This window comes from Oryctolagus cuniculus, chromosome 5 (genome assembly GCF_051225735.1).
Source record: "Oryctolagus cuniculus isolate XC-2025 breed Fujian yellow rabbit chromosome 5, ASM5122573v1, whole genome shotgun sequence".
Lineage (NCBI taxonomy): Eukaryota > Metazoa > Chordata > Mammalia > Lagomorpha > Leporidae > Oryctolagus > Oryctolagus cuniculus.
This window is the reverse complement of record NC_142871.1, coordinates 139,511,421-139,522,538: the sequence shown is the minus strand read 5'-3', so window position 1 is coordinate 139,522,538 and position 11,118 is coordinate 139,511,421. Positions and strand designations below refer to the sequence as shown.

General features: G+C 60.3%; 2 protein-coding genes across 5 annotated transcripts; both read right to left on the bottom strand.

The window, feature by feature from the left end:
• Positions 1–242: 242 nt before the first annotated feature.
• Positions 243–3,935, bottom strand: C5H6orf15 (chromosome 5 C6orf15 homolog). Of its 4 annotated transcripts, none has more exons than XM_089333278.1 (4): positions 3,831–3,935; positions 2,798–2,943; positions 1,541–2,445; positions 243–1,340 (listed from the first exon to the last, which is right to left on the bottom strand). In XM_089333278.1, the coding sequence occupies exons 3-4, from the start codon at positions 1,605–1,607 to the stop codon at positions 469–471; spliced, it is 939 nt and encodes a 312-aa protein (XP_089189404.1). In that variant the 5' UTR covers positions 1,608–2,445; positions 2,798–2,943; positions 3,831–3,935; the 3' UTR covers positions 243–468. The 4 variants fall into 4 exon arrangements, with proteins under 4 accessions (XP_089189404.1, XP_002714350.3, XP_089189406.1 ...); XM_002714304.6 differs by having other exon boundaries at positions 1,541–2,365; XM_089333280.1 differs by having other exon boundaries at positions 3,894–3,935.
• Positions 3,936–5,878: 1,943 nt separating this feature from the next.
• Positions 5,879–10,275, bottom strand: CDSN (corneodesmosin). Its single transcript, XM_002714305.6, has 2 exons — positions 10,158–10,275; positions 5,879–8,268 (listed from the first exon to the last, which is right to left on the bottom strand). Exons 1-2 carry the CDS (start codon positions 10,246–10,248, stop codon positions 6,848–6,850), a joined length of 1,512 nt encoding a protein of 503 aa, XP_002714351.3. The 5' UTR covers positions 10,249–10,275; the 3' UTR covers positions 5,879–6,847.
• Between the last annotated feature and the right edge of the window lie 843 nt (positions 10,276–11,118).

Sequence of the window (11,118 nt, the reverse complement as noted above, 5' to 3'; positions counted from 1 at the left end):
TCCCGTTCTCAGTTTCCAGGGCCGTCCTGGAGCTGGCTACCTGTTCCACCTGGCCAGGGTGAGACCGTGGGGCTCCACCATCAAACACCTGGGCTTTTTCTCTTTTGCAAAGAGTGGAGACAGCAAGACAGCATCTGCAGGGGACCCTGGAGGGACCCCGGTGTGGGGGGGGGCAGTGACTGGAGAACAGGGACACGCGAAACGCACCTCAGCTTGTGCACGGGGAACAAAGACACGGAGAAGAAGCAGCGTGGAGAACTGCATGCTTTATTGGTGGTCAGAGAGGGAGGCGGGGTAAGGGGCAGTGGTGAGGCTGGAAGCCACATGAGCTGAACCCGCTTGGCTCACCCCGCCAGGGGAAGGGTGGAACTCCCTGCTCTGCCTTCCAGCTCAGGCTTTCCCCGCTGGTGTGTGTTAACCCCACTGCAACCTGGGGTTTGGAGGACCGGGGAAGCCAGCTGGGCTGGCCTAAGAAGAGCTTGGAGGGTGGACACCTCCAGGATGCAGGTAATTATAATTCCCCCCACTGCCTCCTGGGTACCGACTATTGTTCCCCCAGCTGCTACCTGGGTACCGACTATTGTTCCCCCAGATGGTACCTGGGAACCGATTAGTATTCCCCCAGCTGCCTCCTGGGTACCGATTCACACTCCCCCAGCTGCTGGCTGGGTATTGATAAATATTGCCCCAGCTGGTGCCCGGGAATTGATTGTTGAGACCCCAGATTCCTGCAGGGTGAGACATGGGCCTCGTTCCCCACCCGGTCCCGGAGCCTCCACCTCCCCAGGACACAGCAGGACTCAGGGCGCCCCAGGGGGTGCCTGCCAGAAGCCTGTGTAGAAGAGACCAGAACGGGCGTTGGGCAAGGGCTTCTCTCTGGGCTCCCAGCCACTTCAAGAGGGGCAGCTGCCCGGCAGGCTCCAAGTCCTGGTGCAGGAGGAAGGAGTCAGCAGCGGGGAGCAGGGGGTGTGCAGAGGACTGGGAGGGCCAGGACCCACGGCCCAGCGGGAGGGCCCCAGCGCTGGAAAGGTAGGACGGTCCCTGGGGCAGCACCTGCCCCGCCTGGCCCTCAGCCGCAGCACCCATCATCATCTGCCAGGGCTCCTCCGAGGACCAGGACTGCAGCCCCCAGGATGGCGGCCACTTCTGCACCGCGGAGCCGCCTGCCAGCAGGAAGTCGTCCGACAGCGGAGGAAGCCGCAAGGGATCTGCTCCAGTGAACTGAGGGTGTCCGGAGTTGGAGGGGCCGGTGAGGGGCGGCTGTCCCAGCAGAGGCAAGTTGGTCAGCAAGCTGTGAGAGAGTTTCTCCTCCACTGGGCTGATGCTCCGGCCAAAGAGTGCTGGAAAGAGAAGGCAGGGCAGCCGTGTCGCCGGGGCTCGCTCCGCTCGGCGCCAGCTCGCTCCCTGCCTGGATCCCACTCCCTTCAACCCCCTTCACAATGGCCACACCCAAGTGGGGACCCCCTGTCTTTCCCTCCGTTCCAGCGCCCTGGGGGACCCCAGCGCCCTCCTGCCCCGGGGTCCGGCGCAGCCTCCATACCTGGGACATGAAGGCAGACCAGCAGCAGGCCCAGAGGAGCTCGGTTCCCTGCCACGCGGCCCCACATCCTGCCCAGCGCCAGTGGCTCCGCAGGGCCCCAGACGGCCCCTTTATGCTGGTGGTGGGGCGGGGGACGGCAGAAACGGGCTGGGCCCGTGGCCGTGGGGACAATGCGTCTCCTCCTTCCACCCTCATTCCTGATTCGGTCTGTGCCAACAGGTGCCACTTGAATGTCCCGGAGGAAGCTGGGTGTTCCCCCACCTGGCTCCTTTCCTTGAGCTCCCGGCCTCTTCTTGACACAGGTGTCCTGGCTCAGAGCTCACACCTGGCTGCCAGCCCTGCCCCTTGCCGGTTCCCAGTGCCAGGCCCATGAGGACCTCCACCCCTGGGGTCTCCGTGGCCTCGCTGCCTCTCTCGGCAACACACTGGGTCCTCTTCTTCTCTGAGGACCCCAACGCCCCTGCCCCATGCAACCTGATGTCTCCCTCACCTGACCCCACCTGCAGGAGGCTCTCCACCTGGGAGATGGTGCTGTCGGTGTCTTGTGGCTGCTTCAGGGTGGACAACCATACACATTTATTTATTTGCTTATTTTTTAAAAGAGAGAGAAGGAGAGGCAGAGAGAGAAAAAGAGGTCTTCCATCTGCTGGTTCACTCCCCAGTTGGCCGATCCAAAGCCAGGAGCCAGGAGTTCCCTCCAGGTCTCCCACGTGGGTACAGGGACCCAAGGACTTGGGCCATCTTCCACTGCTTTCCCAGGCCATTGCAGGGAGCTGGATCAGAAGTGGAGTAGCCAGGACTCGAACCGCTGCCCATATGGGATGCCTGCAATGCAAATGGCGGCTTTACCCGCTACGCCACGGTGCCGGCCTCATACATACATTTATTACGCTGCAGTTCTGTGACTGAAAGTCCAAAATGAGTGTCTGAGGGTTAGTATCCAGGAGTCAGCAGGGCCGACTTCCCTTCTGGAAGCTCAGGGCAGAACCCACTCCCCTTTCCCAGCTTCCACAGGCACCTGCGTTCTGCCACTCAAGGTTGCCTTACTCCATCTTCAAAGCCCAAAGCTCCAGGTTCTCCTCCCCTGGTGTCACTCTGGCATCTCCCCTGCCTCCCACGTCTACTTTCAAAGTCCTGTGATGATGTGGGGCCCACCCAGATAATCCAGGATAATCTCGTTAAGTTGAGGTCCACTGACCAACACCCTAATTCTACCTGCAACCCAACACCCTTTGCCAAGTAATCTGGTGTACTCACAAATCCCAGGGATTAGAATGCAGGCAGCGCAGGTGGCCGGATGTGTCCCTGAAATCTAGGAGACACCAAGAACTGCTGCCCAGTCACAGCACAGGGGAGCGTGTGAAGGTCATGGGGACACAGCCACGGCTGGATCGCAGGTGAAGCTGGGTGAGGGAGAATGAAGATTCAAGATTTATATATTTAGAGCTGGCGCCGCGGCTCACTAGGCTAATCCTCCACCTTGCGGCGCCGGCACACCGGGTTCTAGTCCCAGTCGGGGTACCGGATTCATCCCGGTTGCCCCTCTTCCAGGCCAGCTCTCTGCTGTGGCCAGGGAGTGCAGTGGAGGATGGCCCAAGTCCTTGGGCCCTGTACCCCATGGGAGACCAGGAGAAGCACCTGGCTCCTGCCATCAGATCAGCGCAGTGCGCCGGCCATTGGAGGGTGAACCAACGGCAAAGGAAGACCTTTCTCTCTGTCTCTCTCTCTCACTGTCCACTCTGCCTGTCAAAAAAAAAAAAAAAAAAAAAGATTTATATATTTATATGAAAGGCAGAGGAAGGGGGGGGCATCCATTAGTTCATTCCCCAGATGGCCACAATAGTCAGAACTATGCTGATCCGAAGCCAGGAGCCTCTTCCTGGTCTCCCATGCAGGTGTAGGGACCCAAGGACTTGGGCCATCTTCTACTACTTTCCCAGGCCATAGCAGAGAGCTGAATAGGAAGTGGAGCAGCCGGGACTCGAACTAGTGCCCATATGGGACGCCGGCACTGCAGGCAGCGGCTTTACCCGCTACACCACAGCCCCGGCCCTCTGTCAACTTTTAAATATGACTCTGATTTGCAGGTGATCTGAGTGTGTCCCCCAAGGGGTCACGAGCTGAGTCTTGTTCCCCAGTGTGGCCATGCTGAGAAGTGGCAGAACCCTTGAGAGGTGGGACCCAGTGGGAGTGACTGATGCTGGTCTTTTGGAGTGGATCAATTTTTACCAGAGAGAGTTGCTATGAAGAAGCAAGCCTGGCTCTCCAGGCCTCTGGCCTCCTGGCTCACCGTGCTATGTCTCCCTCTCTGTGATGTCATCACAAGGTGGTGATGCCGCCCAGGGATCCTCACCAGAGCCGAGCAGAGGTCAGCCCTTGAACCTCCAGAACGCTGGATATATTGGATATATTACCCAACCACAGGTATTGTTGCAACAACAGAAAATGGGCAATTACAAACCTGTTTGAAATTAACATAGTAAAAAGGGTTTTTAGGGGCAGGTGTTTGGCCTACCTGTTAAAATGCTGGTTAGGATACACATGTCGAGATTGGAGCACCTGGGTTCAATACGTGACTCTGGCTCCTGACTCCAGCTTCCCACTGGATTCTGTCAGGTGGTGGTGATGGCTCAAGTAGTTGGGTTCCTATCACTCACATAAGAGGCCTGATGGACTCCCTGGCTTGGGCTGGCTCAACACTGGCCATTTGGGGCATTTGAAGAATGAGTCAGCCAATGGAAGCACTGTGTGTGTGTGTGTGTGTGTGTGTGTCTTTCTCTGAAATACAGAAATATTTTTAAAGTGCTTTAATGGGTGCCAGCGTCGTGGCACAGTGGGTTTAGCCACCATTTGCAATGCCAGCATCCCATATCAGAATGCCTGTTTGAGTCCTATCTATTCCACTTCCAATCCAGCTCCCTGCTAGTGCATCTGGAGCAGCAGCGAATGATGGCCCAAATACTTGGGTCCCTGCCACCCCGTGGGAGACCCAGATGGAGTTCCAGGCTCCTGGCTTCAGCCTGGCCCAGTCCCAGCCATGTGTCCATTTGGGGAATTAACCAATAAATGAAAGATCTATCTCCTTCTCTTTCTGCCTCCTTCTCCTCCCTCTCTCTGTCACTCTGCCTTTCAAATAAATAATTTTCTTTTTTAAAGGTGTTATAATAAATAGCCCACTGCTGCTGGAGCCCCCTAGTGGCTGCCTTGGCTGTTCACAGACTCATCCTCCATCCTCATCCGCCAGCCCTTGCTGGCCGCTCCTCTCCAGAACTGGCCAATCGGTGCAGGGCAGTGACATCCACTCGTTTTGCAAAAGCTTTTAACCCGGCTCACCCCAGAGACTAGAGGAGCCCCCTCGCCTCAGAGAGCACCCGCTCCGAGCCCCTCCTGCCCCGAGGGCCTCAGCTCCTGCTCTTGGCTGTAGGGCAGGGAGCAGGCAGGGAACAGTGAGGACTGAAGCAGGACTGACACATTGGCTGCAGCGCCCCCTTCAGGTGGACTCAGCCATCCAGATCCTCTCTGGACACTGACGCGCTGCGGCTGGCTCTGCACTGGGACTCTCTCGGAGCTGTGAATTTGGAGCCAGCAATGCTGTCCCCATAGGAGGGCATGGGGTGGATCCTGAGGCAGAGGTGCCGAGAGGTGGCCTGAGCTTGGGCAAAGGCGCTCCCTACAGAGACAGGCACATCCCCATCGGCCCCCTGGGGATAGGAGTGTGTCCTTGGTCTCCAGGGCATCAGTAGGGGGGCCCTCACCTCACTCTGCACCTGTTCTCTCCTCCTTGGAGGCCACTGCCCCTCCTCCCCTGGGAAGTGCCACCCTCTCACCTCTCACCCGAGAGCCACGGTTCTCACCCCGAAACCCAGCTGTGACAGCCAAGCATGGAGGTGGAGAGGACACTGTTAAGCCAACAGTGCTGCTATGGGCCGGGACCTTGTTCTAAGGCCGGTGAATCACCGGGCTTCACTGAGCTCCCTGCCCACTCCTGTCCTCTTTCACTCTCTCCGCCCCCAGCTCCCAGCACAACGCCCACCGGGGCGCCTGCTCAGGCACCAGGAATCCTGTCTGGGCTGTTGTGGCCCGGCCTTCCCAGGCTTCCAGATGTTCCCAAAACCCAGAAAACCGGCAGAGAGGATGGCGGTCTGGCAGGTGAGGGATGGGGATGGTCAAGGGCAAGGTGCCTGTGGTGATGGTGGGGGAATGGGGAGGGTGTGATGAGGCTTCATGCAAAGGGAAGGGAGACCCCTGGTGAGTGAGGCAGAGGAGAGAGAATGGACTTCCTGGAGCAGTGAGAGAGAGAAGGGGGAGGAAGGGCGTGGGAGACCAGGCCACCTCTGCTTTCATTTCAACAAGTATTTATTCTTTTCCTCCGTCGTGGGAGGAGCTGCAGGCAGAAGAACAATACTGAGCCAACTGACGAACGAAAATAGGGGGCCCTGGCACCTCTAGAAGCATAGGAGCACTACCCAGATCCCCAGGGTTAACCCAGGGCCCCAAGAAGGCAAAAAAAAAGCCTTCATTGAGTTCACACGGTTTATTGAGCCACCCGTCTGGGATCCAGAGCTAGGGAACCTGTCCAACCTCTGCGGATGCTCTGGGGCCTCTGCCCACAGGGAAGCATCGAGAAAACTGGCAGCCAGGGAGGGAGGGGGCTGAGATGAAGACCAAGCTTGGGAAGGGAGGGGTGTGTTGGAAACAGTGACCTCAGAGGGCATGGCGAGCGTCACCATGGAGGGTGGCCGTGGACGTGGAGCAAGAATCCAGTGTCCTCCCGGTAGGTTGGTTGACCAGATGGCCAAGAGAAGTCAGTGAAAAGTAGTCATTGTCTTCAGATGATGGCTTGGGGTTGGTTTTATTTGGCAAAGGAGGAGGGGAAGGGATGACTTGTCCAGGCAGCAGAGGTACCCTGGGAGTTTCAGGGGTTTCCCCACGAGGACCTGAATGGGGGGGTTAGCCCATGGGCTTCTCAGAGAAAAGGGCAGAGGGGATGCTAGTGTGGACTGACACAGAGAGGACGCTGCAGTGGGGTGGGGATCGCGCCGTGGGAGAGAATGAGGAAAGGGCTTTGGGGTTTCCCATCCCGAGAAGACGAAGAAAGAAGGGATAAGGGAGAGTCTGCCACAATGGGGGAACAGAGAGAGTGAGGCCGTGCTCGGGAGGGAGGTCGGAAACTGAGCTAACCTTGTGCCGGGCCCCAGACGTCTCCCAAGTGGGAGAAGCTCTGTGTGTGTGTGTGTGTGTGTGTGTGCGTGCGCGCACGCTCGCGGGAGTGCATGTGCCCGTGTGTGCATGCGCACAGGAGCTGGTCTAAGGACTGTGGTCAGCTGGCTCTTCCTGGGACAGGAAGACTTCAGGGTCAGCCAGCTGGGGCCCCAGAGGCTTCACTCGGGCCAGGATGTTCCGGATGGAGCGGCAGGGAATTTTTCCGGCGCTTCTGGGGCCGCAGGGTTTGGCTCCGGCGGAGGGATCAGGCTGGGGAGAGCCATCGGGACCCCCACTCAATGCAGAGGAGGAGACAGAAATGCAAGGGTAACCAGGAGAGCTGGACTTGCTCCCGCAGGGCTGCAGAACAATGGTGCCACCAGACTGGGAGCCCGAGCCGCCACCCAAGGAGCCGGTGCCTGGCGGGGAGCAGGGCCCCTGGGAGGCCCCACCGCAGGGATGGTAGGATGAGCTGGAGCTGCTGGAGCTGCTGGAACTGACTTGGGTTCTAGAACCCGGTGGGGAGCAGGGCCCCTGGGAGCCTGGGAAGCCGACCCCACAGGGCTGGACCCCGCCAGAGCCCACCGGCTGGAACACCACCACTGAGGACGCACCGGACTGGTAGACGCTGGAGCTGGAGGAGCTGTGGCTGGGGATGATGGGGTTGCTGGAGAAGTACTTGCCCTCGGAGATGGGGGGGCCGGCTGCAAAGGAGGGGGCTCCCGGAGAGCCCTTGACAGGGTTGTCCTTGGTGAAGTAGCCCACGGGGTAGATCTTACCCCCACTGTAGGTCATGCCTGGGACCAGATAACTATCAGAGGAGCCACCCACCACCTCGTAGCCACCATAGGACTGCTGTACAGAGGTGATGGGGGGGCAGGGCTTTCCTGGGGGGCCGCCATTGCTACAGGGGGCACCTTGAAGCACTCCGGGGCCCCCAGACCCGTGCTGCTCCACCACCACCACCACAGGCCTCTTCCCTCCCGACACGGAGTGGGAGCTGGAGAGGTAGGAGCCGGAGTGGGAGACGACAGGGCCCCCACTGCAGGGAGAGTCGGGGACGTCGGAGCTGCAGGGCCGCAGGTTGGAGCTGCTGGAGGTCCCTCCGGACTGGGACGAGCCCACGACGGTGCGAGAAGCCTCGTCGTTGGTTGGCAGAGCGGAGCCGTGCCCTGGTTGGTAGTAGATGCTGCCCGACTGGGAGCTGATGCTGCTGGACTGGGAAGAACTGGATGCACCTTGCAGACTGGAGCCTGAGCCGGAGGAGTGGCTGACCTGGGAATATCCTGTTCCCGGCTTAAACAACACAGAGCCTGCAGAACCACCCTGGGCACCACTGGAGCCACCGGAGCCACCACTGGAGCCACTGGAACTGGAAATGAAGCTGCTAGAGCTGCTGGAGCCACTGTGGCCACTGAAGCTGCCGGAGCCGCCGTTGCCAGGGAGACAGGGGTTGTTGGGGGAGGTGATCCGTGTGGGGTCCTTACAGGGGTCTGAGAAGGTGGCGATGCTCTTGGCCCAGGTTCCTGGGGAGGAGAGTCGTGGTTAGCAAGTGTCAGAGAGCTTTGAGTTCCTCCCTCACCTTCCTGCCCATCGTCCTGGCTCTGACTTCAGAGTTGGAGGTGGACAAAGGAGAGCGAGCTGGCGGCTGTGTCTGGAGGACATTGGGTCGGCGGAGTAAGGACAGTGTCATTGTTCTGGGCCAGGGCCAGGGTGCGGTGGGATGGGAAGGGCACCGTCTACGAGGAAAATAGGAACTGACACTCCAAAGTGGGAGGACTTCAAAGGAGAGGGCTGAAAATCAAAGGCACTGAAGCGGGGGCCGGAACAAGCAGGGCTGAAAGAAAGGAACCCACCCGGGGGTGGGGGGGGCTGGAACTCCGAGAGGGTGGGGCAGCATTCCGAGGGAAACTCCCAGACCCTTCTGTGGGACCCCACAGGGGAGGACAGAAGGCAAAGCAGGGGAGGGCTGGGAAGGGAGGAGAGTGCAGAGAGATGTTAGGGAAAGGGACTGCGGTGGCAGAGTGGCTGACATGGGGTCAGGGGTCAGCTTCCTTGTGGGAGTCTCGGCTCCTGTCTCAGCACCAGCCATGTCCCTGCAGCTGGGTGGGAGCCAGGATGTGGGGGCACCCACCTGTTGCTTCAGAACCTGCCGGTACCAGTGTAACAGGACGCCGCACCCTGACTCACCCTGCCTGGCTAGCCCAGCCCAGGGACACTGGCCCACAAGCCTGCTCAGAGGCCACTGGCCATTGTCAACCTGCCTCTCCCTGCCCGCACCCACCCAGCCTGACTTCTGCCGCCTTCGTGTCTCCCAGGTGCAGGTGTGGGGCCACTTCTTTCCCGGGGGGACCTTCCGCTCCCACGCCCAGGCTCACTCAGCCCCAGCCCTCCTCCTCCTCCTCCTCCTCTTGGGCTTCTTGGGACCACCCCAGCCCCTTTGGGTGCCGAGGGTTGTGGACAGAGCCACACATCCTAGCAAGCCGCCAGGAATCTGCCCAGCCTTCCTCCCATCTTCCCAGGTAGGCAAAGTGAGCTCGGGAAGATGTCTTACAAAACCTGAAGCTCTGGACATCGCGGGTTATCATTGCCACACTCCTCCAGAAGTAGATCCCATTCCCACTCGAGGTCAGCACTGTCTCCTCCACTCGAACCTCATGCCAACACCCCCGCCCCAGGCCCTGCCACACCTCTGCACGGGTTCAGCAAGCGCTCCCTCTTTCCTCTGCTCCCCCCTGACCCCGCGCACCCCGCTCTCCACCAGCCTGTGGCTCCATGCAGAAGGTAATGGGAATTTCTTAGCAAATACCTGGTGGCCTACGACTCCCGCCCAGGGGGGCGGCCTGGGTGGGAACCCTGACTTCACTGGGTTCTGCTGATTCCCAGGCAGTTCCCTAACCTCTCGGAGCCCAAGGTCCTTGTGGGTAGAGTAGGAATGACAGCTCTGCTTCCCACCCCCTGTAATAGCCCCAAGTGCTGATGTATTCACAGCGCTGAGAACCCTGTCTGGTACCCCGAAGGGGCCCTATAATTGGTCCTGAATATTGTTGCTGGGAAAGAGCCCGTCCCCATCTGCCAGCACCCCCAACAACAACAACAAAAGTTGCCAGCAACACTTACACAGCCCTCGGGAATTCTCTAAGCACGTGCCCATTCATGATTGAATTGGAGACAGCACGGTATGGCAGGCAGTGTTAGTGCCCCATTTCACAGTCCCAGAGACTGAGGCTCAGAAACTGTAAGGAACTTGCCCGAGGGGACGAAGCTCTGTGGAGCGGCTCCAGGGGCTCAGACTGCAGACCCCGGAGCCCCTGTCCTTGCCCCAGCCGGGTTCCCTGCGGACCCTTCCTCCCGGGCTTGGATCCCCTCCCTGCACCCCTCCTCACCCTCCCCCACACGGCCTGCAGCCGCCTACCTGGCAGGAGGAGACCAAAAGCCAGCAGCAAGGCCGCCGCCATCCCTCGCCCTCCCACACGCCCCATCTGGCGTGCCCGAGAGGAGCCCATCGCGCTCCGAGCGGCCTCCTGACTGACAGCAGCCGCTGGACACCCTGGGCCTTTATGCCAGGGCTGGACATTCTCCGGGCAGGAGTCACCGTGGGGAGGGGAGGAGGGGCGGAGGGGGTGGGTGCCCCGGGGAAGTTGGCGTGGCCGGGAGCAGCTAAAGTAATCAGCTGGAGCCTCTGCCTACTCAGCAGCAGCCCCGGCTGCAGCGTGGGCCCCGTGGCCCTGGCGACGCTGCCGCTCGCCCGCCTCGCCTGCCTCCAGTTGCCTAACCTGGAACCAGGCGCTCTGCCCCATGGCCGCCCACTCTGGGGCCCATGGCCTGGCGGCCTCACTCCCTGCCTCCCCGGGCTCGGCCTCACTCCCCAGCCTGCCTCTGTTCCAGCTTATCCTTCTACACCTGGGCAGCTGCTCTGGCCACCTCGGCCGACCCCATCTGCAGCCCCCCAGACGTGCCCACTGCCCTGGGACCCTCCCCCTGCTCCACTTCCCTCCTCAGATTTGAACATCTGCCCCCATGGCCTTGTCTCCCTGCTGCGCTGTCCAGGTACCACCTGCCACACACCTGTGACCTGGCTACCTGTCCCATTGGTGAGTGAAACTTGTCCCACTCAACATCTGGGTGCTCACATTCTGGGTCCCCAACCTCGCCCTTCCAGGAAGGGGGTGTGGGGCTCCACGGACAGCAAGAGGGGAGCTGGGTGCTCAGCCTGGGGAGTGGCCTGGCCCTGGGACCCCGCCACTGCTGAGCTTCAGTTACTCAGTGGCCAGTCACTGAGGCTAAGAAGGCTAATGGGAAAGGTGGGGCCTGCGGCCCATCAGCTGGCTCCCTGGCCTGGATGAATGAACAGGAAGCTGCAGGCATCACGGGTC